This window comes from Diachasma alloeum, unplaced genomic scaffold (genome assembly GCF_001412515.2).
Source record: "Diachasma alloeum isolate Michigan unplaced genomic scaffold, Dall2.0 Dall_scaffold_00211, whole genome shotgun sequence".
NCBI classification, from domain to species: domain Eukaryota; kingdom Metazoa; phylum Arthropoda; class Insecta; order Hymenoptera; family Braconidae; genus Diachasma; species Diachasma alloeum.
In genome coordinates, this window is record NW_021680376.1 from 1,022,409 (window position 1) to 1,048,763 (window position 26,355).

At 36.0% G+C, this 26,355-nt stretch overlaps 1 protein-coding gene across 1 annotated transcript in view; it reads left to right on the top strand.

Moving 5' to 3' along the window:
• Positions 1 to 1,532: 1,532 nt before the first annotated feature.
• Positions 1,533 to 26,355, top strand: part of LOC107036850 (eukaryotic translation initiation factor 5B) — a 75,899-nt gene continuing 51,076 nt past the window's right edge. Inside the window, exons 1-8 of the mRNA XM_015255063.2 lie at positions 1,533 to 1,749; positions 3,055 to 3,659; positions 4,189 to 4,673; positions 5,089 to 6,434; positions 6,969 to 7,171; positions 7,379 to 7,644; positions 7,821 to 7,902; positions 9,028 to 9,209. Coding sequence (XP_015110549.1) covers positions 1,703 to 1,749; positions 3,055 to 3,659; positions 4,189 to 4,673; positions 5,089 to 6,434; positions 6,969 to 7,171; positions 7,379 to 7,644; positions 7,821 to 7,902; positions 9,028 to 9,209 — 3,216 coding nt within the window. The 5' untranslated portion in view covers positions 1,533 to 1,702. The remainder of the gene's footprint in view (positions 1,750 to 3,054; positions 3,660 to 4,188; positions 4,674 to 5,088; positions 6,435 to 6,968; positions 7,172 to 7,378; positions 7,645 to 7,820; positions 7,903 to 9,027; positions 9,210 to 26,355) is intronic.

A 26,355-nucleotide genomic window follows, 5' to 3' on the forward strand; every position in this document is an offset into this window, starting at 1 on the left:
TTGAAAAATGAAACGGTCGAGGCTCTGTCAGCACGACGTGCTCATTGGGTTTCGATAGGCGATGAAAAAGACGAGTGGGAGTCTAGGCGCACCGGCGTTGGGGTGTCACTATGATAGTCAATTAGATAACGCGCACAAAATGAAAAATAAATACTTAGCGAATTTAATGGAAAATTCTATTGGAGTTCTATTGCGTTTTGGGCGATTCTATTGAAGAATTCCACTGCTTTAGGGCGTTTTTTTTCATAGAAAATGTCCAATAGGAAATTTTTTATTAGAAGTGATCAGTGAAATTTGATTTTTTTATTTACGTTATGTTATTTTATAGATAACACTTTTGTTCTCTATTTATAAAAGAAAATAAGATATCAAAGTAAAAAAAATTGAGTGGAGGAATTTCTATAGAAATTTTCTTAATGGGATGAATCGTATAGAAAATCGAGTTCTATTGATTTTTTCTATAGAAAATTTTCCATTTAAAATATTTTATAAAATATTCTATAAAAATTTCGGAGAAAATATTCGATACAAATTTTTAAAAAATCGGGTGAATCTGATAGAAACTTCAATGGAATTTTCTGGTGAATTCGATAGAAACTTCTATTGAACTTCTATTGATTTTTCTATAGAATATTTAACATTGAACATTACTATAAAAAAAAAAACTCACAGATGTGCTGCAAAATTTTTCAATAGAATTCGCCAAAACCTAATAGAAATCCAATAGAATTTTTCAGCGAATGCACTAGATTTTTCTATTAATTGTTTTCATACGTGTGATATAATGAAAAAATATAGGACTTTGAGTATTTTATCATTGATACGGATGATCCAGATAGAGCGAAAAAAGTCAAAATTCAAGGTTCTTAACACGATGGTGCGAATGATGGAAAAGTTTGTATTTTCATAGAGACCGGGGTCAGAATGCGTAAAGTTGCATGTGTTCATGAACAATTAGCACTTGAAGGGATTGTTAATACACGGAACATGACGTATTAACGTTTCCTTGGAATATTCAGAGGAAATGGTAGTGAATAGGAACGTTTCCTAAATTTAAGTCGAGACCTAATTCTCAGTCGTGACCTAAATCTACGTCTGAACCTATATTTAGATACGGGTTTTCAAAAATCGTTGGTTTTCAAGAGTCAATGAAACGGCTGAAGAGATCCGATCAATTAACCCCTCATGTATAGATATTCCAAATTTTTATTTTTTTCCTCATTGAAGTAGTTTTGAAGAAAATTGCGAATTGGTCCTAGCACGCCATTTCTCGACCCGCTCTTTCGTTTGAGCCGAAAAAAACATTCATATTTTGTCTGACATCTCTGCTACAAACTCGGGTTTTCAACTCGGGTTTTCAATTGAAAAATTACGTATTCCATATTTTGCTACTACAATCTGCTGCAATCCTAGATCCCTTTTGAATTACTCAACAAGGGCTTTTAAAAAATAAGACAATCTGTTTTATCGACACAACAGTCCCCCCCCTCCAATGATAGAGCAGCTAACTTCACGCTGATCCACTCCGCAAGGTGAAAAACCGGTGTGCACACACTTGGCACGTCAAATACCACAATTCCACCAATTCCGTTATTAATTTGTGTCTCATGTTGCGAATTCTCGCGGCTCTCGATTACTATAGACGTAAAAAATACTGAAAAATTGTTCATTACGTAGAGGACAAATAAATAGTGGCGATAAAATGGGCAAACCGAAGAGGGGAAAGCGAACGGGAAAGGACGACGATTTGTGAGTTTATTTTCAGAACATTGCAAAATTCACTCGTTGCTCGCATGTTTATCATTACGTAGACAATTAGTTTCATCGTATTTTCATAAGTTTCGGGATTTCCGAGATTTTTCGTCGACTCTGATGCAGTGGAAATTTCACAGCATGGATTGATGTGTAGTTGCCATCTGGTCGGAGGAGGTTATGTCAGTGTTTCAGTTTCAATCTTTTTTTAGTTTTATTATTTTATTATTCAGATTATTCAGAGATGATGATGACAATAACATGTTAGGGAAACGAAGGGAATTTGTAGAATTGTGGAGTTTTGTTTTTATGGGAAATAATGGAAATGTTTGGGAGTTAATACAACGGAAGTTTATTCAATTGTATTTGGAGACTTTTTTTTTCATTAGAGATTTGTGATGTGCAATTGAAGTTATTTCTTCATTATTATCGTTATCAAGTTATCTTTTGCGTAGACAATTCAACAAAATGAAGAAATTTTATGCTCCAATATTCATATGAAGAGTATTTATATTTTTCTAAAACCGATTTTATTCTAAAGAATAACAACTTCAGTTCTCTTCTGTGTAATTTTTATTGTTTAAATTTTTTAATGAATTTCTCGTTGTTTTTACTCCTTCAATTTCTGTTTTATTATTTTATTTTTTATTCATTATTTGACAGAAACAGATGCTATTTTAATAAATAACAACTTCAATTCTCTCCTGTGGAATTTTTATTGCTTAAATTTTCTGATGAAATTCTCGTTGTTTTTCATCGTTTAATTTCGCAATTTTTGTTGAGTATTCTAATTTATTATTTATTAAAGACTATGATGACAGTAACATATTAGTGAGATGAAGGGAATTTGTAGAATTGTGGAAAGGATGGAAATGTTTGGGGAATAAATACTCTGGAAGTTTATTCAGTTGCATTTGGAGACTTTTTTTTCATTAAAGATTAATTATGTGGAATTGAAGAGTTTTTCGTCATTATTATCGTTATTAAGTTAACTTTTGTGCAGACAACTCAACAAAATTAGCCTCGAGCAACAAATAATTGTGATGAAGGGATTTTATGCTCCAGCATTCACTAGTACTTGAATTTTACACATGAAGAATATTAACATTTTACTGAATTCAAAGTCCTTAATATGAATTGACAAACCCGACTCCAACTCTAACAAACAGCAAATTAAATCTAAATTTAGCGGTCAATTTAAATTGAATTGACTGCTAAAATTGATTAAGGACTTGGCACTTTCGCACTGAAAGCTCAATATTTACTTCATTTAATTGAAATCCCTCTCTATTCCTTTTCCAGTGACAGTGACGTTGACGTCGATGAGCTGTCAAATGCTGATTCAGTGCAAGACAAATCAAAATCAAAAGACAAGAAGGGCAAGAAGTCCGATGATATCGATGATTTAACCAGTGATTTGCAGAAGATGAAAGTGGATAAGAAGGGAAAGAAAGGAAAAAAATCTAAACGTGGAGATGATGACTCGGATGATGAGTCGATTACCAAGGGGAAGGGTAAGAATCAAGGTGATTCTGACTCCGAGTCAGAGAAGAAATCAAAGTCCAAGAGCAAGAAGGGGAAGAAGGCTGCTGCAGGTGGTGATGATTCCGACGAAGAAGCCAATTTGAAATCGAAGGGGAAGAAGGGAAATCGTGGGGGTGATGATTCCGAGGATGAGTCCGACTCGGAACATGAGAGGAAAGGCAGAGCCAAGGGGAAGGCCAAGGGGAAGAAGGGAAAACGGGGGGATGATGATGACGGTGATGATGAATTCCCGGACAAGGCTCCTGAGGGGAATAACTTAAAAGGGAAGAATAAAGGGAAAACGAAAAAGGGGAGGAAGGGGTCGGTTCCTGATGGTGATGACGATGACGTTCCTATTCAATCATCCACGTTCAAACCGCAGGGTAAGTTCTCAGGAAGTTATTATCAAGTTTCCGATTTTTTGTGTTTGGAAAACTAAATATTTGAAATTTTGCTAAAAGGGATGAATCGAATTTCATGACTTTTTTTTGTAATTATAGACTTTAATAAGTTCTATTCGTATTGACACCAATTAAAATTCAATTTTTCATGCAGATTCGAAAAAATGGATATTTTTTCCAAATATTAGAAAAAATTATAATTTCTAAATTATAGAAAAATGCAATTGTCCTCTTGTTTTTCTTTATATTTTCTTAAATTATAGTTTCGTTTATTTATTTTGACACTTGGAGAAATTTTTTATTTAATCTCTTGTTATTTTGTTGTTTATCATTTATTTATTTATTCCACATAAATAAATGAATGAAGGAATGAATGAAACGAATAAATCAATGAATTTATCAGTTGTTAAAATAAAAATATTGGTTGAAGAAACGGTAAAATATCAAATAAACTGTTTAATTTCAGAAAATGTTATGTTGTATTAACTAATAATTTATTTCACATTTCCAGCGGCTAAAGGTGGCTTTGCTCTTCTGAATGTCGAAGGGGACGACGACGTTGACGATGACGTTGAAGAGCCACCCCAGAGTGATGATGAATCCGAGCAAATTCGAAGTGTCGAGAGATCCTCAAGCAAGTCTAAGCCCCAACAGAAGCAAGAGCCCCAGGGGAAAAAGGGGAAGAAGAAGAAGAAGAAACAGGACAGCGACGACGAGCTGGAGAAAGCCCTGGCTGAATTAGAAATTGAGTATTCTGGGAAGAAGCCTGACAAGCAGGAGCCTGAAGCTCCTGTTCAGGCAGTTAATGATGTTGAGGAGGACAAGGGTAAAAAGGGGAAGAAGGATAAGGGTAAACAACTGGAGAAGAAGGCTGAGAGTGAAGCTAGGGATGACGAGGTCGAGGCTGAGGAGGGCAGTACTGTTAAGACAGCGGCGCAGAAGAAGAAGGAGAAGAAGGAGCGGGAGAAACAGAAAAAATTGGCACAGAAGAAGACTGTAAGTTTCTCATTTTTATATTTTTCATGGGGATGAAGCCATCATTCAATCAATTCACAACATTTTTTTCGTTATCGTGGGACAACAGATTTTCAAAAAAATTTAACAATTAAAAAACTAGTCGATAAATTAAATCTTAATCAATGGCCGCCATCATTAGAGAGGATAATAACAGTAACATATTAGTCAGGCAAAGGAAATTTGCAGTATTGTGCAAAATTTTTGTTTTTGTTTTTTTGTCTTTTTGTTTTTTGCTTTTGTTTTTGTGTTTGTTTTTCTCTCAGTGTACTGAACATTCCTGTTAACAAATACAATGAAAAATCTCAAAAATCAAATGAAATCAAATCAATGAATTAATCGTCAATCAAATTAAATTAAATTAAATTAAATTAAATTAATAAAATTCGTCTTCTAGGAGGCTGGTAAACAAGACGGTGACACTGCCAAAGTTCCCTCGACGGAGAAGCCCCCCGAGAAGAAGCCAGAGCCCTCGGAGAGGTCGGAAGAGCCATCTGAAGCCGACGCAGACGGCGAAGACAGTAAAAAGAAGAAGAAGAAGGGTGCAAAGGAGGATCCAAAGGACAAGGGCAAGGGTCCCAGCAAGAAGATCATAGCAGCGATGCAGGAGGCCCTGAAGAAAGCAAAAGAAGAAGAGGAACGAGCTCAGCAAGAGGAGGAGGAGCGAATACGCCAGGAGGAGCTCAGGGAGAAAGCTCGCCTGGAGCAGCTGCAGCTCGAGCAGGAGCGAAAGGAGAAGAAAAAGTTGAAGGAGAAACAGAGGAAGGAGCGTCTCAAAGCGGAGGGAAAACTTCTCACAACGAAGCAGAAGCAGGACAGGGCGAGGGCCCAGGCGATGCTGGAGGCACTGAAGGCTCAGGGAATGGAAATACCAGAGGCTGGTGAGAAAAAGCCGAAGATGAAGCTGGGAACGAGGATAAGACCGAATAAATTAAAACAGCAGACGAGCACTGAGGAGAAGGAGGACGAGAAGAAGGACGAGAGAAAGCCTGAGCAGATTGAGCTCGAAATAATTGATAATCAAAAGGGTGAGAAGAAGGAGGAGGACGAGGTCAAGGACAGTTGGGATGCTGTCAGCAGTGAGGACGAGCTGGAGGACAAGTCAGACGAGGCTGGAAAGCCTGAGGGACCTCAGCAGGGGGACAAAATGCCGGAAAAATCGGAGAAGAAGGAGTCGTCGGAGAGTGAGTCTGAGAGTGGAAGTGAGACTGAGTCGGAGTCTGAGGAGGAGAGTGAGGACGACAGTGTCGATGACAGATTGACTGATGCTGAGAGGAAGAGGGAGAAGGCTAGGCTGAGGATACAGAATCGTAGGGTTGAGGCTGAGAAGAATAAGAGTATTGAGAACCTCAGGGCTGCTGTTGTTTGTGTGCTGGGCCATGTGGACACTGGAAAAACAAAAATTCTGGATAAATTGAGGAGGACTAATGTCCAGGATGGCGAGGCTGGGGGGATCACACAGCAGATTGGCGCCACTAATGTGCCTATCGAGGCCATTCAGGAGTCCACGAAGCATGTTAAAGGGTATGGGGACAAGATTTTCAAGATTCCTGGGCTCCTGATCATTGATACACCTGGACATGAGTCGTTCAGCAATTTGAGAAATAGGGGTTCGTCGCTTTGTGACATTGCTGTTCTTGTTGTTGATATTATGCATGGACTGGAGCCACAGACGCTGGAGAGTATTGGACTGTTGAAGGCGAAAAAGTGCCCTTTTGTCGTTGCTTTGAATAAAATTGATAGGTGAGTTTCTTAGCGGGTGATTTTAAAGTAGCTCTACCCTTACGGTAAATTCAAAGATTATTGAAAAGTGAAAAAAATTACAGAAAACTCGATTAGATTCGGAATTCTAATTTTTTTCTCAATTTAATTATCGTTTTGGTTTTTTGAAGAAGAAGTGGTTAAAAATCAGGATTTAACCCAGTGTCTTATGTGAAAATCAACATTTCTATTGTAGTCAAAGATTAAAATCTGAATTTTTTTTCATTAGATGTGAAAAAATCAACAATTTTTTTGACACCTCATAAAAAAATAATCCGCCGTTTTGCAAACAAGTTTTATTATTTATTTATAAGAGGGAAATGTTTGAAAAAATATCAATATTTTGCGAAATTTAATTCAGATAATACTGACTGGGTATGAATTTTCTCAAATTTTTTCCATGCAATTTAGTTGAAAAATTTAAAAACTGAAAATATCCAAAAATACAGCGTAGCCCGGCCGAAGGGTAGAGCTACTTTAAAGGGCAATTGGGGTTTAACGGTGGAATTTTTTCAGGCTTTATGACTGGCAGACCATGAATCGTAAGGATGTACAGGATATTATTAAAACTCAGGGACCAAACACTCAGAGGGAATTTGAGAAACGATCGCAGGATGTTATTGTTCAATTTGCTGAGCAGGGACTCAATGCTGCACTTTTTTATGAAAATCCCGATCCCAGGAGTTATGTTTCTTTAGTACCTACAAGTGCTATCACTGGTGAGTTTTATTTTAATTAATATCATGCGGAGGTTTTTTCACACTGAAAAATTCCTGGTAATTTTTTCTCCGCTAATTCTTCCTTTTGAAATAAATTTTTCCCATGTGGGATTTTACGTGAAATGTTTTTTTTTTTTTCAAAAAATGATTGATTTTTTTTTAGAAGGGAAAAAATGAAATGTTAATGAATTAATTTTATGATTTAAGGTGAGGGGATGGGAAATTTATTAGCACTTCTGGTCGATGCCTGCCAAGGACCCCTTGCTAAACGTCTCATGTACAGCGAGGAACTCCAAGCAACTGTTCTCGAAGTTAAAGCACTGCCTGGTCTTGGTACAACTATTGATTGCATTCTAGTCAATGGTACACTGAGGGAGGGTGATACCATGATTGTTGCTGGAACTGACGGTCCAATTGTCACGCAAATTCGATCGTTACTCATGCCACAGCCACTCAAGGAATTGAGGGTCAAGGTAGAATTATTTTATCTATTTTTAAAGGTCACAAATTATTCTTAAAGTTTCATTTCGAAGGCCATTTGTGCTGTCAAATACGAGGGCAAAACAAAATGCATACAGTTATTTTTCGTTTATTAATGTTTCATTTTTAGCGGTATGATTAATTTTGAGTGAATTATGATTCTTGGCAGAATGCGTATCAGGAGTATAGGGAGGTGAAGGCTGCTCAGGGAGTCAAAATAGCTGCTAAGGACCTCGAGAAAGCCATTGCAGGTCAGTTACAAATCTGTTTGAAGAAAGATTTTTTTTAATATTACTGCTTAGCAATGGAAGCTTTGGAATCGTTCAGATTTAAGAATATCCAAGTATCTTCAACCATTTTCAGTCATCAAATTTGTTGATTAAATTAGGCGAAAAGAATTTGAAAAAAAAACATGAATATTCAGCGTCATTCAAATAACATTTTGCACAGAATTATTATTTTTCTTAAACATTCGCTGTTGATAAATCAATAATTGAAATTGCTTAAACTTTTGAAAATCTAATTTTTTTAGGCATGAAATCGATTTCTCGTAAAATTCTGAGTATGGCAATTTTTCTGAAAATGACAATTAGATAAATGTTGTTTATTCATAAATTATTCATAAAAAATTCTCGTAATTAAAAAAAATTGCAATTCTTAAATGATTTCATCAATCTTCCTCCAAAGAAAACTTTCTAATTTTTTTTTCAGATTTTTCAAGTGTTTTCTAACAGTTCAATATCGAGATTTAAATTTAGACCTGCGAAGTTTGAATAATAAAATCACTGTACAGTGTCCGAAAAGTTAGTGTCAAATAAAAGCTCTCATGTTCAATCGTTGAAAAATCGATTTTTGTAAAAACATGAGTTTTATCGAATTTGTGAAAATTTGAATTTCAATTCATGTCCATGAATAGAGATTATTAAAGTCTAAATTCATGAAAAAATTCATGAAATTCGATAGATCCCTCAAAAAAATCGAAAAAAAAGAAGAAAGAAGACTAAAAAATTTAAGACCAAATTTATTTACCTCATTGCCACCGATCGAAAAGCTTCCATTCGGAAGCAACAGCAATTCCCCCTATTATTTTTATGTCGTCAGTATCTCCTTAAATTGTCTCACTATCGAGACAATGTAAGAATAGAATTTGTCTTTTCTCCACTCGTCTTTTCTCCTTTTACATATCTCTTTGGTCGTACTTTGCATTATTTACATTTCTTACATTTCTCAACTACCACGACAAAAACGATAATGATAATTTATAGCACCTCAAGACAATACAACCGATATACTAAATAAAATGAACCCATGTTCCCAGAAATAATTCTCATATTCGCAATCAAATCCCATTAAAACATCCTAATATTGTTCTGCAGGATTGAATCTAGCAGTGGCTCAGAAACCCGACGAGGTAGACATTATGAGAGAAGAAATAGCGAAAGAATTGTCGAAGGCACTTGGAAACATAAAATTAGCAGAGCGAGGTGTGTTCGTTCAAGCCTCAACACTCGGTGCCTTGGAGGCACTCCTGGACTTCCTGAAGAGCAGCAAAATTCCGGTGAGTGAGATGAAAAATAAATGACCAATAATAATGACAGCATTGAGACCCATCTCCCCACCACTTGTGCTTGACTGATGTAATTTTGTTTGCGAAACATTTTGAAGATTTCTTCTTTTTAACTCTCGTGGGGGCATTAATAAACATCGTGTGATGTACGTTTTGGTCTCTCGTATTCCACAGAGAGTGTGGACACGAGAGCGATGCCAGCAATGAACCACTTCCTTCTTAACAGTTTAGCAGGATACGGCTCATTGGCTCGACACACCGTACTTTTGCGGTCGTGATCCAACCCGTTGCTATCAGACTGTTCCTCTATGTGTGGTTTTATACAGGGTGGATAAAATCATTTTATCTCGTGCAGGAAAGCGACGTTTTAGGGCTTTCAGACATTATTTTTCACTTACTAAACAACAACTGACGGAAGTTGGGAAGTAAAAGCTGTTTATGGGCTCTATTTCCACGGGGGGATTAGAGTTTTGCGTGAAATGCATTTTCTTCTGGTAGATTTTTTGATGAAAATTGGATGAAAAATAGTGGATACGGCTTTCTTTATTTCGATAAAAACTCACATTGTGATCGGTGGTTTTGACGATCTTCTCATATTGCCTGGAAATGACGGAGAATGGCATGAAACGTGAAGATATGATGTTTTTAGAAAATGTGTGTATTTATAAATCTTCACAGATAAAGGACTCAAGTTGAAGCTAAAAATCTGAAATTTCGTCACATAATTGGTATTACTTTGGAGAACTTCTGGGCGCAATTTCAATGTTGAACGGATAAAAAACATTTTAGGAACCTGAAAAAAAATTAAAAAGTTTACGTTTGGAGGAAGATTGATAAAATAATTTGAAAATTGCAATTTTTGAAAATTACGAACATTTTCTATAAATAATTTATAAACAATCAATTTTCCAGAACGGTAACAAATTTATTAATATTCAGAATTTTACCAGAAATGGAGTTGGAGCCTAAGGAAACAAGGTTTCCGAAAGTTTAAACAATTTCAGTGATTTATTTACAAACAAAAAATTGAAGAAAAAATAATTCTTTGCAAAATATTGTTTGAATCACGCTAAATATTCATGTTTTATTTTCAAATTATTCTCACGCAATTTAATTGACAAATTTGATGATTGAAACTGATCAATTGAGTTGTCAAACAAGTCTTGTTTGGGGCCAACATAATCGCTAGTTGAAAATTGCCAAAAAAGAATTTGTTTGGTTCGAATTTGAAAGTCTCAAACGTGAATAATTGTTCTGCTTTCGACAGCAACGAAATATTTGGCTCAAGAGGCGGGTAATTCACACCAGACGGTGCCTTTTCAGGATGAAAATATCTCGTATAGAGGAAAATTTATCAACAAATAGGGGACGGTGAGGCAAAATGAAACAGCAAGAAAATCTTGTGATCTAAGGGAGATAGGAGGATTTTCATAAAAACCTTTTTTGTAGAGAATTTTACAAGCTACAAAAAAGGTCCTCTTCAAAAATGTCCTATCTCCTTTAGATGACGAGATTTTCCCACTGTTTCATTTTGCCCCGTGTTTTATTTTGCCCCATGCTCCCCTATTTTATCCCTAAGTTACAAGATTACTATCATATCATTATTATTGTTTCATTTGAGGGTTCATTTCTTGTCTGTGATTATTAGACAGCCGAAACGAAAAACTACTATCCCTCGTTTCGCATAAAACAAAGATTTTTCGGGAGCAAAATACGCATGGGAGTATCGAATAATGAAGGAGTAGTGCTAGAAATGACATTTCTTACGTCTACAGAGAATTTTTTTTGAACTACTAAATCTATTTTTGCAACAAAAATTTTTCATTCCGGCGCACTCTCCGCATGTTCGGCACAAAAAAATTCTTTTTTGATAATTTTCAAAAAACTATTTTCTCGGCACAAGTAAGACTTGTTTGAGAACTCTGTCGTTTTTCTCTCAGTCTACCGAACTGTAAAAGATACTTAGATATCCTTAATTGAGGATCGACCAATTAACATGGTTTCCATATAATTCTCCCTCATCAATCTGCAAAATCAAAGAGAATGCAGCTATAACTCTACAAAGACATCATTCTGCGAATTCTGTAATAAGAAAAACACTATGAAAAAAGAGTAATGAAAAATCAACAGGGGGTGGGGAGTCATGTTTAAGGGCTCTTAGTGATCTGTGATGAAAGAGAGACGGCCGGATAATTAGCGGATCGTTAATGTGATTAATCGCAGTGGAGTGCGAGAGACCGACAAAGAGAACGATGAACGCTCTCGGGGAGTTTATTGGGGTGGGGTTCTTCCACGTGCACTCCCTCGCATTATAAATTGTGAATTAAAAAATTATCGTGTTGGTGAAACATTGCTTGGGGCTGTGTGGGGCCAAATGAATCTTGTTTAAATAAAAAACTAAATTACCTCATTTATTTGAATACATTGTTCATCACTTTATCATTAGTTTCTTCTAAATTTAAATTCATGAGGCTATTGCACAACAAACGTTTATTATTCCTTGGTGAATAAAATATTATTATCATTATGATAATTATTAGTCTGAGGGTGACATAAATATTGAGAAATAAATTTATGAAATTATGCAATTATTGCATTATTCATTTGATATTATTTCTCATATTATTTATTAGCTTTTTCTTCTTGAATAAATTCAATGCGTTTACTGCAAAAAATAATGATAATTCCTTAGGAAATTGAAAGTTATTAGTACGAAAATTATTATGTTGCGAATATCATGAATATTCAGAGGTAAATTTGTGAAATTATGAAATGAAATTCACGAAACTATGCAAAAATGGAATTATTGCATTATTCATTTGACTTTATTTCTCATATTTTTTATTAGCTTTTTCTTGAATACATTTATGTATTTACTGCATAAAAACGTTAATTATTCCCTGAGGAATAGAATATCATTATCATTATGAAAATTATCATTCTGAGGGTGTCATAAATATCAAGAAATACATTTATGAAATGAAATTATATTCGCAAAACCGTGCAAAAATGAAACTATCACATCATTCATTAGACTTTATTTCCTCATCTCTTTTATTATTTTTTTCATAAATAAATTCACGTCTTCATTGCAAAAAAATGATGATTATTCCTGGAGAATTAAGAATTATCGTGGTGAGGGTGTCATAAATATTGAGTGATAAATTTATTCCCAACTGACGAAATTCCCAAAACGGTGCAAATGAGTTTTTGAAATGGCAAAGCAACCATTGGCTCTTAGTGCTAATCAATTCGCCAGATGTCGACAGAGACAGAGAGAGAGAGAGAGAGATAGAGAGAGAGAGATAGAGAGAGGAAAAAATAACCGGAGGCAATGGATAATTGAAGCAAAAATTTTTGGATTCAGGATGGCGCCTCGTCGCAGTCATCCAACCGGTGACATGATCAATCACGACGTAGTTTTTTATTTCATCTCACTCATTTATTTTTCTCAACATTGTTTTGCCACAAGCCCGATACCCCGTGCGATGCCCCTTTTTATTGAATTCTCGTTATCGAATGGAATCGAGAGATGAGAGTGAGGGAGAAAGAGGTGTACAGATCGTAGTCGCCGCGGGTGGTGGAAGGCGCCAGGAGGCGTCTCCCACGTCCTGTATCCGATGGAATGCGACGGTAGCCGGTTTTCTGGTCGCGGGAGAGTCTCCACAACTTATTTTTTGTGTTACGTACACTTTGGCGCGCTCGGATACGTATTGAAATGGGAATAAATAATTGTAATGAGTGAGAGTCAATGGTGGGACGATTTAGTTTGGGGGTGAAGTCCCGGAGTGCATCCGAGAATTCAATTGGAGGATTTTAGATGAGATTTTGATAGATTCGTTAAAGCGTGAGATTCGTTAATTCGTTAATTCGTGAGAAAAATAAATATTTTACACTCGAATGGGGGATGGGTGTTTCAATTCTAGAACGATTATTTCGGACCAGCCCGGGTTGTGCCAAGCGAATATGAGGGTCAGATACTGAGTGTGAGAATGTAAGGGTCATAAAGTGGAGGTGAAAAAATGAGGGTCGGAATATTAGAGGCAAAAACTGAGGGCCTGAACGTAAAGGTGAAGGAACATTCGGCGGTTTTCAATGAATATCTTGGGATCTAAGGGAGATAGCAAAATTTTTGTTATAACCTTTTTTGTAGAGCCGATTAAGAGCTTCAACAAATGTAATTACGAAAATTTCGCTATCTCCCTCAGATTCGGAAATATTCCTCAAAAACCCAACTGGGAGAGGAGCCGACTTGTACAGTTTTATCACTTCGCTAGTGAATGAAATAAAAACCTCTCGATATTCATTAAGTAGAACAATTCCCTGACTGAACCACCGTCGCCTGAATAGAAACAGAGTGGGAGAAGTGACGTAGAGTAAATAATTGTAGGAGATAAAAAGGTAATCATAAACCAAAGTGGTTTATTAAGCAAAAAGCGTGTAAAAATGATGTGATATTATCCTTGAAGGGCCCTACTTGTCTTACGTACCCCTCAAAAATAAGTCGGTAAGATAAAAGCCCCTATCCCTGGTGTAAATACAAACGCGAGATAAGAATGTTCGTAAATACCTCCACTGTTTTTTTGCTCCCTTTCCATCCTCGGGGGATTTTTCAGAGATAAAATTGTCGACGTGGGAGAATGAGGGAGAGGGATTCGAGAGAGGGTGAAGAAGATTATTCTCCACCGAGGGCACAAGTCCCAGTCGATTTTCAGAGCCGGTAGTTCGTAAATCAAACTAACGAGCGGATGCACCTTGCTCGATTCAAGAGGAAGGGCGAAAGACAAAAAAGTAATGGGAGGGAGCGGGGGAATAAAGAATTGGAGATGAATAAAACAGAGATGAATGCGCGAGTCAACAAGATTCCGGGGGTCTGGAGACTTCCGGTGGAGAATCGATCGGTTCATTATTTTTCCTTCCGAATGGAAGCATTGTATTTGACCGATTTTTTTTACACTGAATTGTCGAAAACACTTTGATCTCTTTCATTGTTCATTCATTAGAGAAAATTAATTCTCTCGTTTTATCACTCATTCACTGGTGAAATGCACTTTTTATTGGCTCATGGCTTTTGGACAAGTTAAAACTGAAGTTGACGGTGCAGTTTGTCCCATGGGAACAGCAACATCATGCGAACTTGAACACAATTTATATCGATACAGCTACTCATAAAGTTTGGTTTCTATTTCTTGTGCTTGATGTAAAATTATGAGGATTCATCGTGGGAAAGAAATTGTCCGATTAATCCCCAACTTTTCGACAGCTCCTCGCAGATATTTCCTCCCTAATGAATTAGAATATCCGAGGAAATTCAATTCATCGAATTATCAATGCTCAGAGTATTCCATTAAACCGAGAGATGACGAAAAAACAGTGATGAATTTTCATTCATTCATGTCATGTTAAATTTTTTCACCAATTGAATTTATATGGATTGACTCGTGGGAAATAAAACATCGATTGATGATCGTAAATTTTCATTTTGATACAAAGATAATTGGTGAATTGAATCGTTAAAAAAAAATACACGAACGCTTTATCGACCACTCGTTATGAGAAATTTTAAGGAGTTTATTTGAAACTCGTGATGTCCTTTTTTATGCCCTTTCGTTCCCTCAATTGTGTTATTCGATCTTTTGGTCTGGCCAAGTCTCCCATGGCGATGGTCTCGATCATTCGATCTGAAAAGAATCCGATGTGGAATAGTTGTCCCCTCGGTACCAAGTCCCCGTAAACCAACCAGTTTCATATCCGTCGCCCGGAGGTGATGGCTTCTGGTAAACGAGCCGAGATCATCCCCTCGTTTCTCTCATTCCATGCCAATCGTGCATTCTTCATCGTACCATTGTAATATTTTAGTTCGCGGTAAAATATAACGAGGATTACGTATTTTACGTGATACGAATTTCAGGTTGACGGGGGAAGAACGAGGATGGAGAGATAATTGTCGTAATTAACTTATTTATGTGGTGGTTCGGGGAATTAGAATTGCAAGATCTAGGCGCGCGCTCTCGCGCGCGCTTATCTATTCATTTGTTGAAATGAAGAAATGGAATTCATTAAATTTCATTTTCTCATGAATACCTTATAAATATTGATAATTAATCAAAGAGAATTCGACTAATGATTGAAGTGAATAGCGAAGTAGAGTCAAAGAATCTATAAAGAATTTTTCATTTTCAATTAATTATCTTCAATTTTTTTAAATAATCGGCCTCCATAAAAGGACAGAATTTATTAATTTCACCGATAATATATATACATGTGAAATATATATATTATACATATATATGACGTGAAAAAAAAATTTACCTCTGAAGAATTTGAAATTATGTCACTGAAGAATTTAAAAATGTCGTGTTTTTTTTGTGAATAACTTCGTGTCACATATTGACCAATCAGAATTAAGGATTAGGGGTCAGGCAGTTTCGAGATATTTCGATATAAAATAACTTCACGTTTCGTTCATCTTTAGTGAATAGGAGTTTTCTGTGGAGTTTTGCTGTTGGAAAGACTTTTATTTGGAGAGGATCCCATGCGGAAAAAAATTTACTCTGAAAATTGTATATTTTACGCATGGATTTGGCCTGATTTATGTATAAAAGTTTTATAAAATATAAATTTATGTGAAATATACATAAATTTATATTTTAGATAATGCTTACATATTAGGCGATGATTTGAAATTTTACTGAAGATTTGGGCATATTTTCAGTAGAATTTCAGGGTTGAAATACTGTCAAGACAAGACAGGTATTTTGAAAAATAAAATAAAATTAATCGAACCAGTACTTTGGGAGATTGAACAAGACAGTTTTTCCCAAAATGTTGAAATTTTTGCCACTGCAGAGGAATATTTCCCCGGCGAACACCCATTTTCAAAAATAACCGATAAAAATTCTAATCACGCAAAATCCAACTGCTCCCCCCCCCCTGCAACGGGAAATAAATCAAATTTATGGCGTGACATTTGTAACTTCGGAGCGATGAGCATAGAAGCGTAAGAGGGAGGGGGGGGGGGAGGGGGTATAAAAAAACCGATAAAATTTGCAAATGTATCTGGGAGTGGCCTCAAACGTACGTCCTTGCTCGTGTTATGAATGGACTTCCCCCGCCACTTGGGCACCCATCGTAGAAATCACGTGGTGGATGCCCCAGTGACGTACGATATTCCCCCTCGAATGGCCACCACTCCTCTTCCCTCATTCGCACACGTTTTATGCATGTGAAACCCATCGAAACCCATTGGCTTTCAAACACATCGTTCATTCTTTACTTGTTTTCGTTTCTCGTTCGTATGGAAAATTTATCACCTCCTCAACACTGCCCGGCCTGCGCAATAAATTCAACCGGCCCTGGGGTTTGTCATACATACGTATGAGACAGGTGATAATCAATTGGAGTGCGCAATGAATGGGCTTGATAACTATCATAATATTCAGCCACCATTTGCCTCAATCGATTGCCAGTGAAAATCAAACTTTCTAGTGAACCATTTCAGCGAATGTCAACGACAATTATTTTTCGAGACGAGAGGACTGTTCATGAAAATTAAACGGAAATAGCGCAGCCAGAGAAAAAATTCGTTTTAATTGAATAGATATAATTTGCATAAGCAAATGTTTCATTGATCTGAATAAATTATTTGTTTGTTCGTGTCGTAATTCTTCACTTGGAATTGATGGAGAACATGAGTTTAGTCATCTTCAACAAAAATATTCGTGAAATTAATGGAGAAAGGCGGTTTTCATGTCGTGTGTCGGATTTTTGTGAAGCTTGCTCAACAAACAAAAGAGAATTGAATGCCATTCTGTGAAACATGAATAAACGAATCATAATTGTAGAGATAATTTAGGTCAGAGGAAAATAGAATCATTCTACTTTCTTAATATTGCGTGTACTAAGGATTATGAGATTATCTCACATTTTTGACGTTAAGAATAGGAGAATCTGAATGCAATATAGTGAAAATGATGATCGATTTTTTCCACTTTGAACAAATAATATTAATATCCAAATACAAAATTTCTGATATGAATGAAAAGAAGCTGTGACTCAATATTCCAAATGAAGTTTTAATTTTTAATTTGGTGCTGATAACACGAGATGACAATGTTTTAAGCACGGAATTATATTGATGAGATGAACAAAAGATTAATTGAATTACCGTGTGAACTCACTAAAAATTGATAACAGTGTGGGCACGCACTTTTACCAGAGTATCATCAAACATTGAATTCCAGAAATTCACACTCTAAAGTGTGTTCTAGAAGGAATTGAATTGTAATTATGATTAAAATCTTATCTAGTGAGCGTAGGAATTAGAATATTCGCAAATCATTTATTGTAACATGAAAATTTAACAGCTGATAGATTGGGACAGATAATTCTCATCGGTCGTATTGCTTTTTGCAATGACAATGATTATAAACAATTAATTGAAAAAAGATCAACGCTAGTTGAATCAAATTTTCTCTTTTCATTCATGAATTCATTCATAAATTCATTTATTGTTTTCAAACAATCAAAACAAATCAACACATAGAAAAACAATGACGTTTCGGGACATTCTAAATCCGTAAATCCCTCTCCTATTTATTTCGTTGATTTTTTCATTTCAATTTCCTACAACTCGTACAACAATTTTCACCCACGCCTCGAAATCCGAGAGCAGAGAATCCCTTCTCACTCGATTGATCGCGTCACATCGAATCCAAGACGCTGTCTGCTCCGTTAATTTTTTTTTGTCCTCTTATACTTCACAAGCTTTTTTCTCTCTTCGAATTTGTTTCACGAAGGCCGATTCGACCGTTTGTGATGCCCACGCAAACGCAGAAGTTGATCTGCGATGGGGGGGGGGAGTCTTAGAGAAGTTGAGTTTTAGATTCACAAGAATGAAAAATAGAATGAAATAAAAAGGAGCATTCACGAAACTGGGGAATATGAAAAATGCATGTTACCAAGATTTATCGGATGATTGACTTTTATTTGAATTTAGAGTCTGGTAACTGCATCATGTAACTCCTTCTACCCGTCGTAAAAGAGTTTTCCGAGTCGACGTAAAATTACTGGTGGCAAAAATAAAAAGAATGAGAGATGAGGATGAAGTTATATTTAACCGGAATATGGGTTTTTAGGTTTTAACGAAATATTTGGGCGAGGAGTGGGGGAAAAAAAATTGAGTCAACGTGTGTGTTGTTAAGGTGTTTTGCGTGAAAAGTTAGAATAATAGAAAACAAATGGAAAAAATCATGGGAGAAATATCTGAGTATGCTGCATCGTCGGAATTTTTTCGTATTTTTTTCACAATCTTGGCCTCGAGAAAAAAAATAATGAAATTTGGATGTTTTTGTAACCCCTCCAGCCGTAAGACAGAGGTAACTTCACTCTCAATCAGGGAAGTTTTCACAACTCCCAAAAAAATAATGAACTATTGAAAAAAAACTAGAGGGTGATAAATCAAATCTCGCTTGAACGTACGTTAAAGTTCCAGAGTTTTTCTAGATTTCGTGAGAAAGTTATTTAAAAAAATGATACGGGAAATTATGAGTTTCGGGGAAAATTCTATCCATTGAGGCTCACGTATGGCAATTACGCCTTCACCGTGAGTGGCGCGCAATTCGAATGTCAATATAATCGCTGGAGCATCATGGCAGAGGTATAGACCATGGAATTGAGAGAGAGAGTAAACACTCCGCAGGTTTATCAACTCGAAATAACCATAGGAATGATCCGTGTAGGGCCGATTAGCCAATCAGAGGGCAGAAAGGGCCGGAATATAAAAAAAAAAAAAAAAAAAAAAAAAAAAAAAAAAAAAAAAAAAAAAAAAAAAAAAAAAAAAAAAAAAAAAAAAAAAAAAAAAAAAAAAAAAAAAAAAAAAAAAAAAAAAAAAAAAAAAAAAAAAAAAAAAAAAAAAAAAAAAAAAAAAAAAAAAAAAAAAAAAAAAAAAAAAAAAAAAAAAAAAAAAAAAAAAAAAAAAAAAAAAAAAAAAAAAAAAAAAAAAAAAAAAAAAAAAAAAAAAAAAAAAAAAAAAAAAAAAAAAAAAAAAAAAAAAAAAAAAAAAAAAAAAAAAAAAAAAAAAAAAAAAAAAAAAAAAAAAAAAAAAAAAAAAAAAAAAAAAAAAAAAAAAAAAAAAAAAAAAAAAAAAAAAAAAAAAAAAAAAAAAAAAAAAAAAAAAAAAAAAAAAAAAAAAAAAAAAAAAAAAAAAAAAAAAAAAAAAAAAAAAAAAAAAAAAAAAAAAAAAAAAAAAAAAAAAAAAAAAAAAAAAAAAAAAAAAAAAAAAAAAAAAAAAAAAAAAAAAAAAAAAAAAAAAAAAAAAAAAAAAAAAAAAAAAAAAAAAAAAAAAAAAAAAAAAAAAAAAAAAAAAAAAAAAAAAAAAAAAAAAAAAAAAAAAAGATGATCCGTGCGGCATTGCCATGTCTCTGATGCATTTTAATAGTCTCAGTGATTAGAAAAACACGCAATAAAAATAATTTAACACTCGTTAGTGATGGGAAAAAATCAGTCAATCTGACGAAAAAATTAATATTCAAGAAATGTTCAAATTCCCACTGAAATAGTTACTTGAAAATTGAAAATTTTTGTGCACAGGGATTGAATCAGGGCTCGAGCACAATGAGATTCTCCTTCCGCGTCACCCCTCCCCCCGGAGAAATTAATTTTAATTTTAATTTTTATACAATTTCAATTTTTTTAAAAATTTCTTTCCCAACGAATCCGCAATCTCTCGGAATTCGGAGAGATAAAGGGGCTGGGGTATATGTTTTCACGAGTGAAAAAGTATATTTGAATGTCTTTGAGGATGTTCTTGAGAGTTCCTCTCCTTTGATGATTTCGTTTCCATTCTTTTCACTGAGTCTCCGGGTCGTATCCGCTGGGGCAAACTCGCCTACCGTATCTCCACGTCTTCCTTCTCGTTAAAATCCAACGACTTTCTTCCGGTGAGATTATTCGACTAGGCATTTTTTTGATAACTATCTTTCCACCATTTTGTGGTACATTTCCTCCCCCTCTCTGCTATTACACGGAGAGAAATGTCTATTAGAGTTTGTCAATTTAAAATTAAATTTCGTAAGAGGCTTGGGGAGTCGAAAAATTACTGAAATGCGGGGAAAATTGTGCCATGAAATTTCCGCCGAGATTAAGAGATTCGAATTACCAGATTCTGAAAACCCAACTTCATGAATAAAAAAAAATTCTCTCTATTTCCTGTTATCAATCGAATGAACGAATGAATCCAATCAATTGTTTTGGGGATTTAGCTTCGAACGACATGAGCGACGATTCGCTACATGTGTACAGAAGGGTGGATGCACAAGAGGTACCATTCATCCTCCCATTGATAGGGAAAGAGGAGGACGAGGCGATCGGAGCGGATTAAAGGGTGAGGCGTGTGAGATGAGAAAAAAATAAAGAAAACAAAAGTGGTTTGTGCTGAAGCCAAGGCAATCACTGGCAATACGAGGAGTGCTCGTAAAACGCACCGCTCATTTCCGCTCGTCCCAACAGTCTTCGTTTCTCCTCTTATTCTTCTTCATCATCTCACCGCAAATCTCTATATCCCCAAACTAATCTGCGTTGTCAATTAATGGATTTTTTTTTCGCCGGCAGGCGAATGGGCTTTGTCACATTTTGTTTCATTTCTGAGAACAATTCTTGTTATTCAATTTTTATTATAAATGAAGAATACACGTAGTAATAATGATATACTTTTATTATTTCTATTTTGTATTTTTGAGTAGTTGTTGGAAATATTGGTGAAAAAATAAGCGAATTTGGGAGTTAATGTTAGTAGAAAATTTTGGATGATCTTCAATTTGTTAAATGAACAAGTAGGGAGTGGTTTTTGTTGCATATAGTATAGCTATTTTTGCCCACAAATTTGCAATTTGAATAGAATTTCTATGACGATGTATTTAAAATTGAATTCAGTGATCAATTGAATTAAAACAACGTTGACAGCCGACATTGCCTCAATGTTGGCAGCCAACACTGCCCCAACGTCGGCAGCCAACATTGGCCCAGCGTTGGAAACCAACATTGGCTCAACGTTGGCAGCCGACATTGACCCAACGTTGGCCCAACATTGGCCCAACATTAAAATTGTTTGTCCCTCTCTGAATATTGGTTTCAAAATAAATGTTAAATTACAAAAGTTCCATCCAGAAGCAAAAATTGGTCAGTAAAATTTTTCCAGAATAAAAGGAATTTTATCAATTACAACTTTAAGGATTCATTTTCGCTGATGGATTCATGAATGATGATTCAAGAAATTTGCGTTTTTAATTCAACAAATGAATCTCGTTTAGTGCGACTGGATACCAAAAAAGGTCGTTCAAGGCTCCTGCCCGTGTGAGAAGAGTGTGCCCGGGTTTGTGAGGTGTATTGCGTTGGAGGAGGGAAGGGAACATTGCCCCGTGGCGCCCACGTGGCTTTCTTCTTTTCATTCAGTAAAGATTTCAGGCTGTGGCCCACGAGATTCCGCTCGTCTTTCTCCACCCACGATATTTATCGATTGTGGCACGCCTGTTTTTTCATTTTTACGTCAATGGATTATTGTCGAAATTGGGCCCTCCAACTATAATATTTCCTTACTTTTTCGATTTTGTTTTTTCCGCGGTGAGGGGACTTTTATTTGAATTTTTGAGGTATTGAAAGAGAAAGTTACATTTGAGTGAAGAAGAAAATAATATTTCCTTGAATATATTCATGATTACGAAGTATTATATAGGTGTGGCGCATTAAGCTTTTTTTTCTTCTTTGGAACAACAAACAAGTGACTCCCAAATTTTAATAATTCGAGATTTCAAAATTATTTTTACAAAATCTATTGCATTATTTATTGGAGTTCTAGTAAATTTTGATAAAATTTACTGCATTTTTTCAGTAGAATTCTGAGTCATAATTTTGGATGTTTATCTACCAATCGGTAAATACTGGCGGAAATTATTTTTTTTGCGAAGAAAATTCATGCAAAAAGAAAAAAATAATTGAAGTTTCTCGTAGGCGAAAACGACCTGACAAGCCCACGGGCCCAACCCATCGTCAAAGTGTCACCGCACTCTATGGCATACCACTCCGAGTTTCACCTTGCATCTAAATGATGAATCTCGCCATATCGATCGAACAATTCGCCGATTTCATCCCTCCCCCGACCCCCCCCCCATTTTACCTATTCTCCATTTAAGGATATTGAAGCACTTCGTTCGAGTTAGCAACTTTTTTTCAAGCAAGATTACAGTTTTGTCGAAAATCTTGCCATTCCCATACTTTTTCGGATTTTTCTTCTGCGGCGTTTCCCTCCTATGGTGACCAAACTAGGGTTAATGAATTACGGAAATCGTATATTTTGGTGACTCCTTGAAAAAAATCAGTATTTGCACTGAATGAGAACGAGAATGATGAGAGGGAGTGCGGGAACGGCCCACGCCTGTGGGCTCTCGCGTGGGTTTTGTGAAAATTTGCCCCGACGCGGTGGTTTCGTGGCACGAGTGCGAATGAACGATAAATAAAAGGGAACTCGGAGCTACGGTGAGAGACTCCTTTTGCGTAGGTGATGTGAAACGTCCTCTTGTTCACTCTGTCGTCGGCAGTCCTTTGAGAAAACCCACGGTTTTTGCGTTTATAAAAATGTTGTTTTTGTTTTTTTTATTTTTTTGACATTTTTTTTCATTTTAAAGTCGTTGAAATTCAATAATTTCCCACCCTTCATTCCTCGGACGGCGCTTTTTTACTCGATTCGACGTGTTTACGGTACGGGGAATTGATGAATGGATGACCCGCTGCGTTTCCTGTTGAACGGAAACGGCTGAACGGCTTCCTACGGCTTTTATAAGATTATTCATACGCTCTTATTTTTTTATTTTCCTCGTTTTAATACTGGGAGTGGAAAATCGTACGGTTTATTTATTCGGAGTAGTTCTCTGGGTGATATGAATGATACTATTCAGTATATTTAGAATTATATCCGCAAAAAATCGTGTGTAATTGTTATCTAACATTTAAGGGGAAATTGGAACTCACTTCAAATAAAATAAGTGGACAATGGTATTTTTTTATAAATGAGTCTGGGAATTATTGAGCTCTCGTTTCTTGAATTCTTATTTCACTATTCTCCTCTTCTGTTTGTTCATGGCATAGTACTATCATCAATTGAAATGTCATCAAAATTTTGCGCGTTATTTGGGTCGAACATTCGGATCCGCCCGCACGTGTTCGACTCCGGTCGGCTTTCGGTTTTCGTGTCACGATTTGTCTTTAACACGCGCGCTCAAGCGCGCGATCGCTCTTGTGGAAAAAGTGAAAACTGAAAATTTTTGTTTTCACCGGGGGCCAAAGTGTCAGATCTTGGATTTTTTCAGGGGGAAAGTCGGCCAAAGGGCCACAAGGGTCACGAGGGCCAAAGTACCAGATCTTGGATTTTTCCAGGGGGAAAGTTGACATTCGCCAAAATCGAATTTTTTACCCGGGTGAAGGTTGATTCCAACTATTTAAGCGACGGGCTATTCAGAACTCTCAAAAGTATGTGGAAAAAGTGAAAACTGAAAAAAAATTTTTTTTCACATTTTCAAAGGGTCAGATTTTCCGTTTTTCCAGGGGGAAAGTCGACTTTCGCCAAAATCGAATTTTTTACCCGGGTGAAGGTTGATTCCAATTATTTACACGACAGGTTATTCAGAACTCTCAAAAGTATGTGGAAAAAGTGAAAACTGAAAAAAAAATTTTTTTCAGATTTTCAAAGGGTCAGATTTTCCGTTTTTCCAGGGGGAAAGTCGACTTTCGCCAAAATCGAATTTTTTACCCGGGTGAAGGTTGATTCCAATTATTTAAGCGACGGGCTATTCAGAACTCTCAAAAGTATCCTATTCTAAGAAGAACATACTCGAATTTCAAAAAAAATATCAATTTTTTCGAATCTGTATGAAAAATTGAATTTTAATTGGGGTATTCATCAAAAAATTCATAAAGTGAATATTTCGGGTGCAACAGTCCCGTTTATTCATAAAACTTAAATATTCCAATAATTATTACCAACAATTCAAGGTGAAATAATTCATCACACGTTGAATTTTCCTTCGAATAAATAAATCATTGCTACCGGCTACAACCCCTCTATTTACCCACTTTTCCGGTATTTATCTCTACATAATATAAAATACTGCACATGTAAATAAGACCTAATTTGTGATATTATCAATAAACGCATGAAGTGGTCAATTTATCAAAACCGACTGCTGCATAAAACCCACAAGAGTGCGTAGGGGAGGGGTGGGAAAAAGGGGGGAAACCCGTGTCTAATAATAATACAGCGACAGCGCGATGGCAGAGTATGTTGAGTTCCCTGAAAATGTAGTTAAGTCATACACCCTCATTATCTCACTGGTCTCTGTCAACAAAATATACTGGAGTTGATAGCAAGCAGTTAGAAAGGTGTCTACACATGATAGGAGTGAGATATAGGGACTAGACTTGAGGAGTTATTTTAGTGACGGAGAGCTGAGCGAAATGGAGGATAATGAGGGAGGGAATACATAAAGTCTGAAGAAATGATCAAGGATCAAAAGAAATTGATGTGAGACATTTGAATCGAAGGAAACATCTCATTAAAAAATTTTCTGCTCATTTACTTTTATTTTATTTTTTTCATATTTTTTATTCTTCAATTCTTTTGGTCAATTGATATTTTTTTTAGATAAAAATGTGTTGATTATACAATGATATAATTAATATAATTATTGATTAATATAGTCAAAAATATATCATTCCTTTGCATTAAACAAAAGTATTCATTTGGTGTGAATAAAGAGTTTATTATTATTTTGGTTATAATAATTACGGGGAATTGTTTAATTATGGGAATAATCACCCGAAAATTCACAAAAATCTCGCATCGTACAGTCACGCAGGCAGTTTTCTCTCGCTGCTTTCCGCTCTGTTTCCAACTCTATTCCTTTAAACGCCGCCTTGCAAGACGAGTGCGCGGAGTCCAATGGGTAGACCGGAAGTGCACAAAAATTGATTAAATCAAATTTAAGTGAATTTTTATTTTTGCTTCCGAATGGATTCGTCAAATTCAATATTTCCAATTTTTTAGCTGCCAACGTTGGGGCGATGTTGGCGGCCAACGTTGGAGCAATGTCGGGTTAATGTTGGTCACCAACGTTGGGGCAATGTTGGGACAATGTTGGTTGCGGACGTTGGAGCAATATTGGGATAATGTTTGCCGCCAATGTTGGAGCAATGTTGGGTTAATGTCGGTCACAAATGTTGGAACAATGTTGGATGCCAACGTTGGGACAATGTCGGTTGCGGATGTTGGAGCAATGTTGGGATAATGTTGGCTGTCAAAATGGGGGCAATGTTGAGCTAACGTTGGGGCGATATTGGCTGCCAACGTTAGGACAATGTTGGGGTAATGTTGGCTGTCAACATTGGGGCAATGTTGAGCCAACGTTGGGGCAATATTGGCTCCCAACGTTAGGACAATGTTGGCTGCAAAGTTAGAGCAATGTTGGGACAATGTTGGCTGTCAACGTTGGGGTAATGTTGGCTGTCAACATTGAGGCAATGTTGAGCCAACGTTGGGGCAATATTGGCTGCCAACGTTGGGGCGATGTTGGCTGCCGACGCTGGGTCAATATTAAATTCAATGAATCACAATTCAATTTAAAATCCATCATCCCAGAAATTCCACTCGGAAGCTAATTACTAATTTATCAACCAAAATATATTGACGACCTTGTGACAAAAGCAATTTCTCCCTTGTTTTGCCATTTTCGTGACACAAACGAGTGCAAAAACGGCGTGCGTGATTCGAGGGAATTAATACACTCACTGTGATTGGGGGTAATCGATGCTGGGCGTTTCGATTATCCGTAATTAAGTATCGAAAAGGGTGCAGGGATCATGAAGAATTGGAGGCACGGCTCTGCACTGGGTATTATCTCCGGAGATCCGTGATAAGACTCAATTACGTGATTCACTCACCGCAAAATCGATATCTTTCACGCAATCTCAGTGTTAAAATCCACCCTGAATCGAGGCAGTATCGTTTCGACTGGGTGAAACCCTCAATCGATATCCGGGCCTAATTGTTTTTACCTCGAGATGGTAGTTAGGAGGGAATCTGTATCAATTT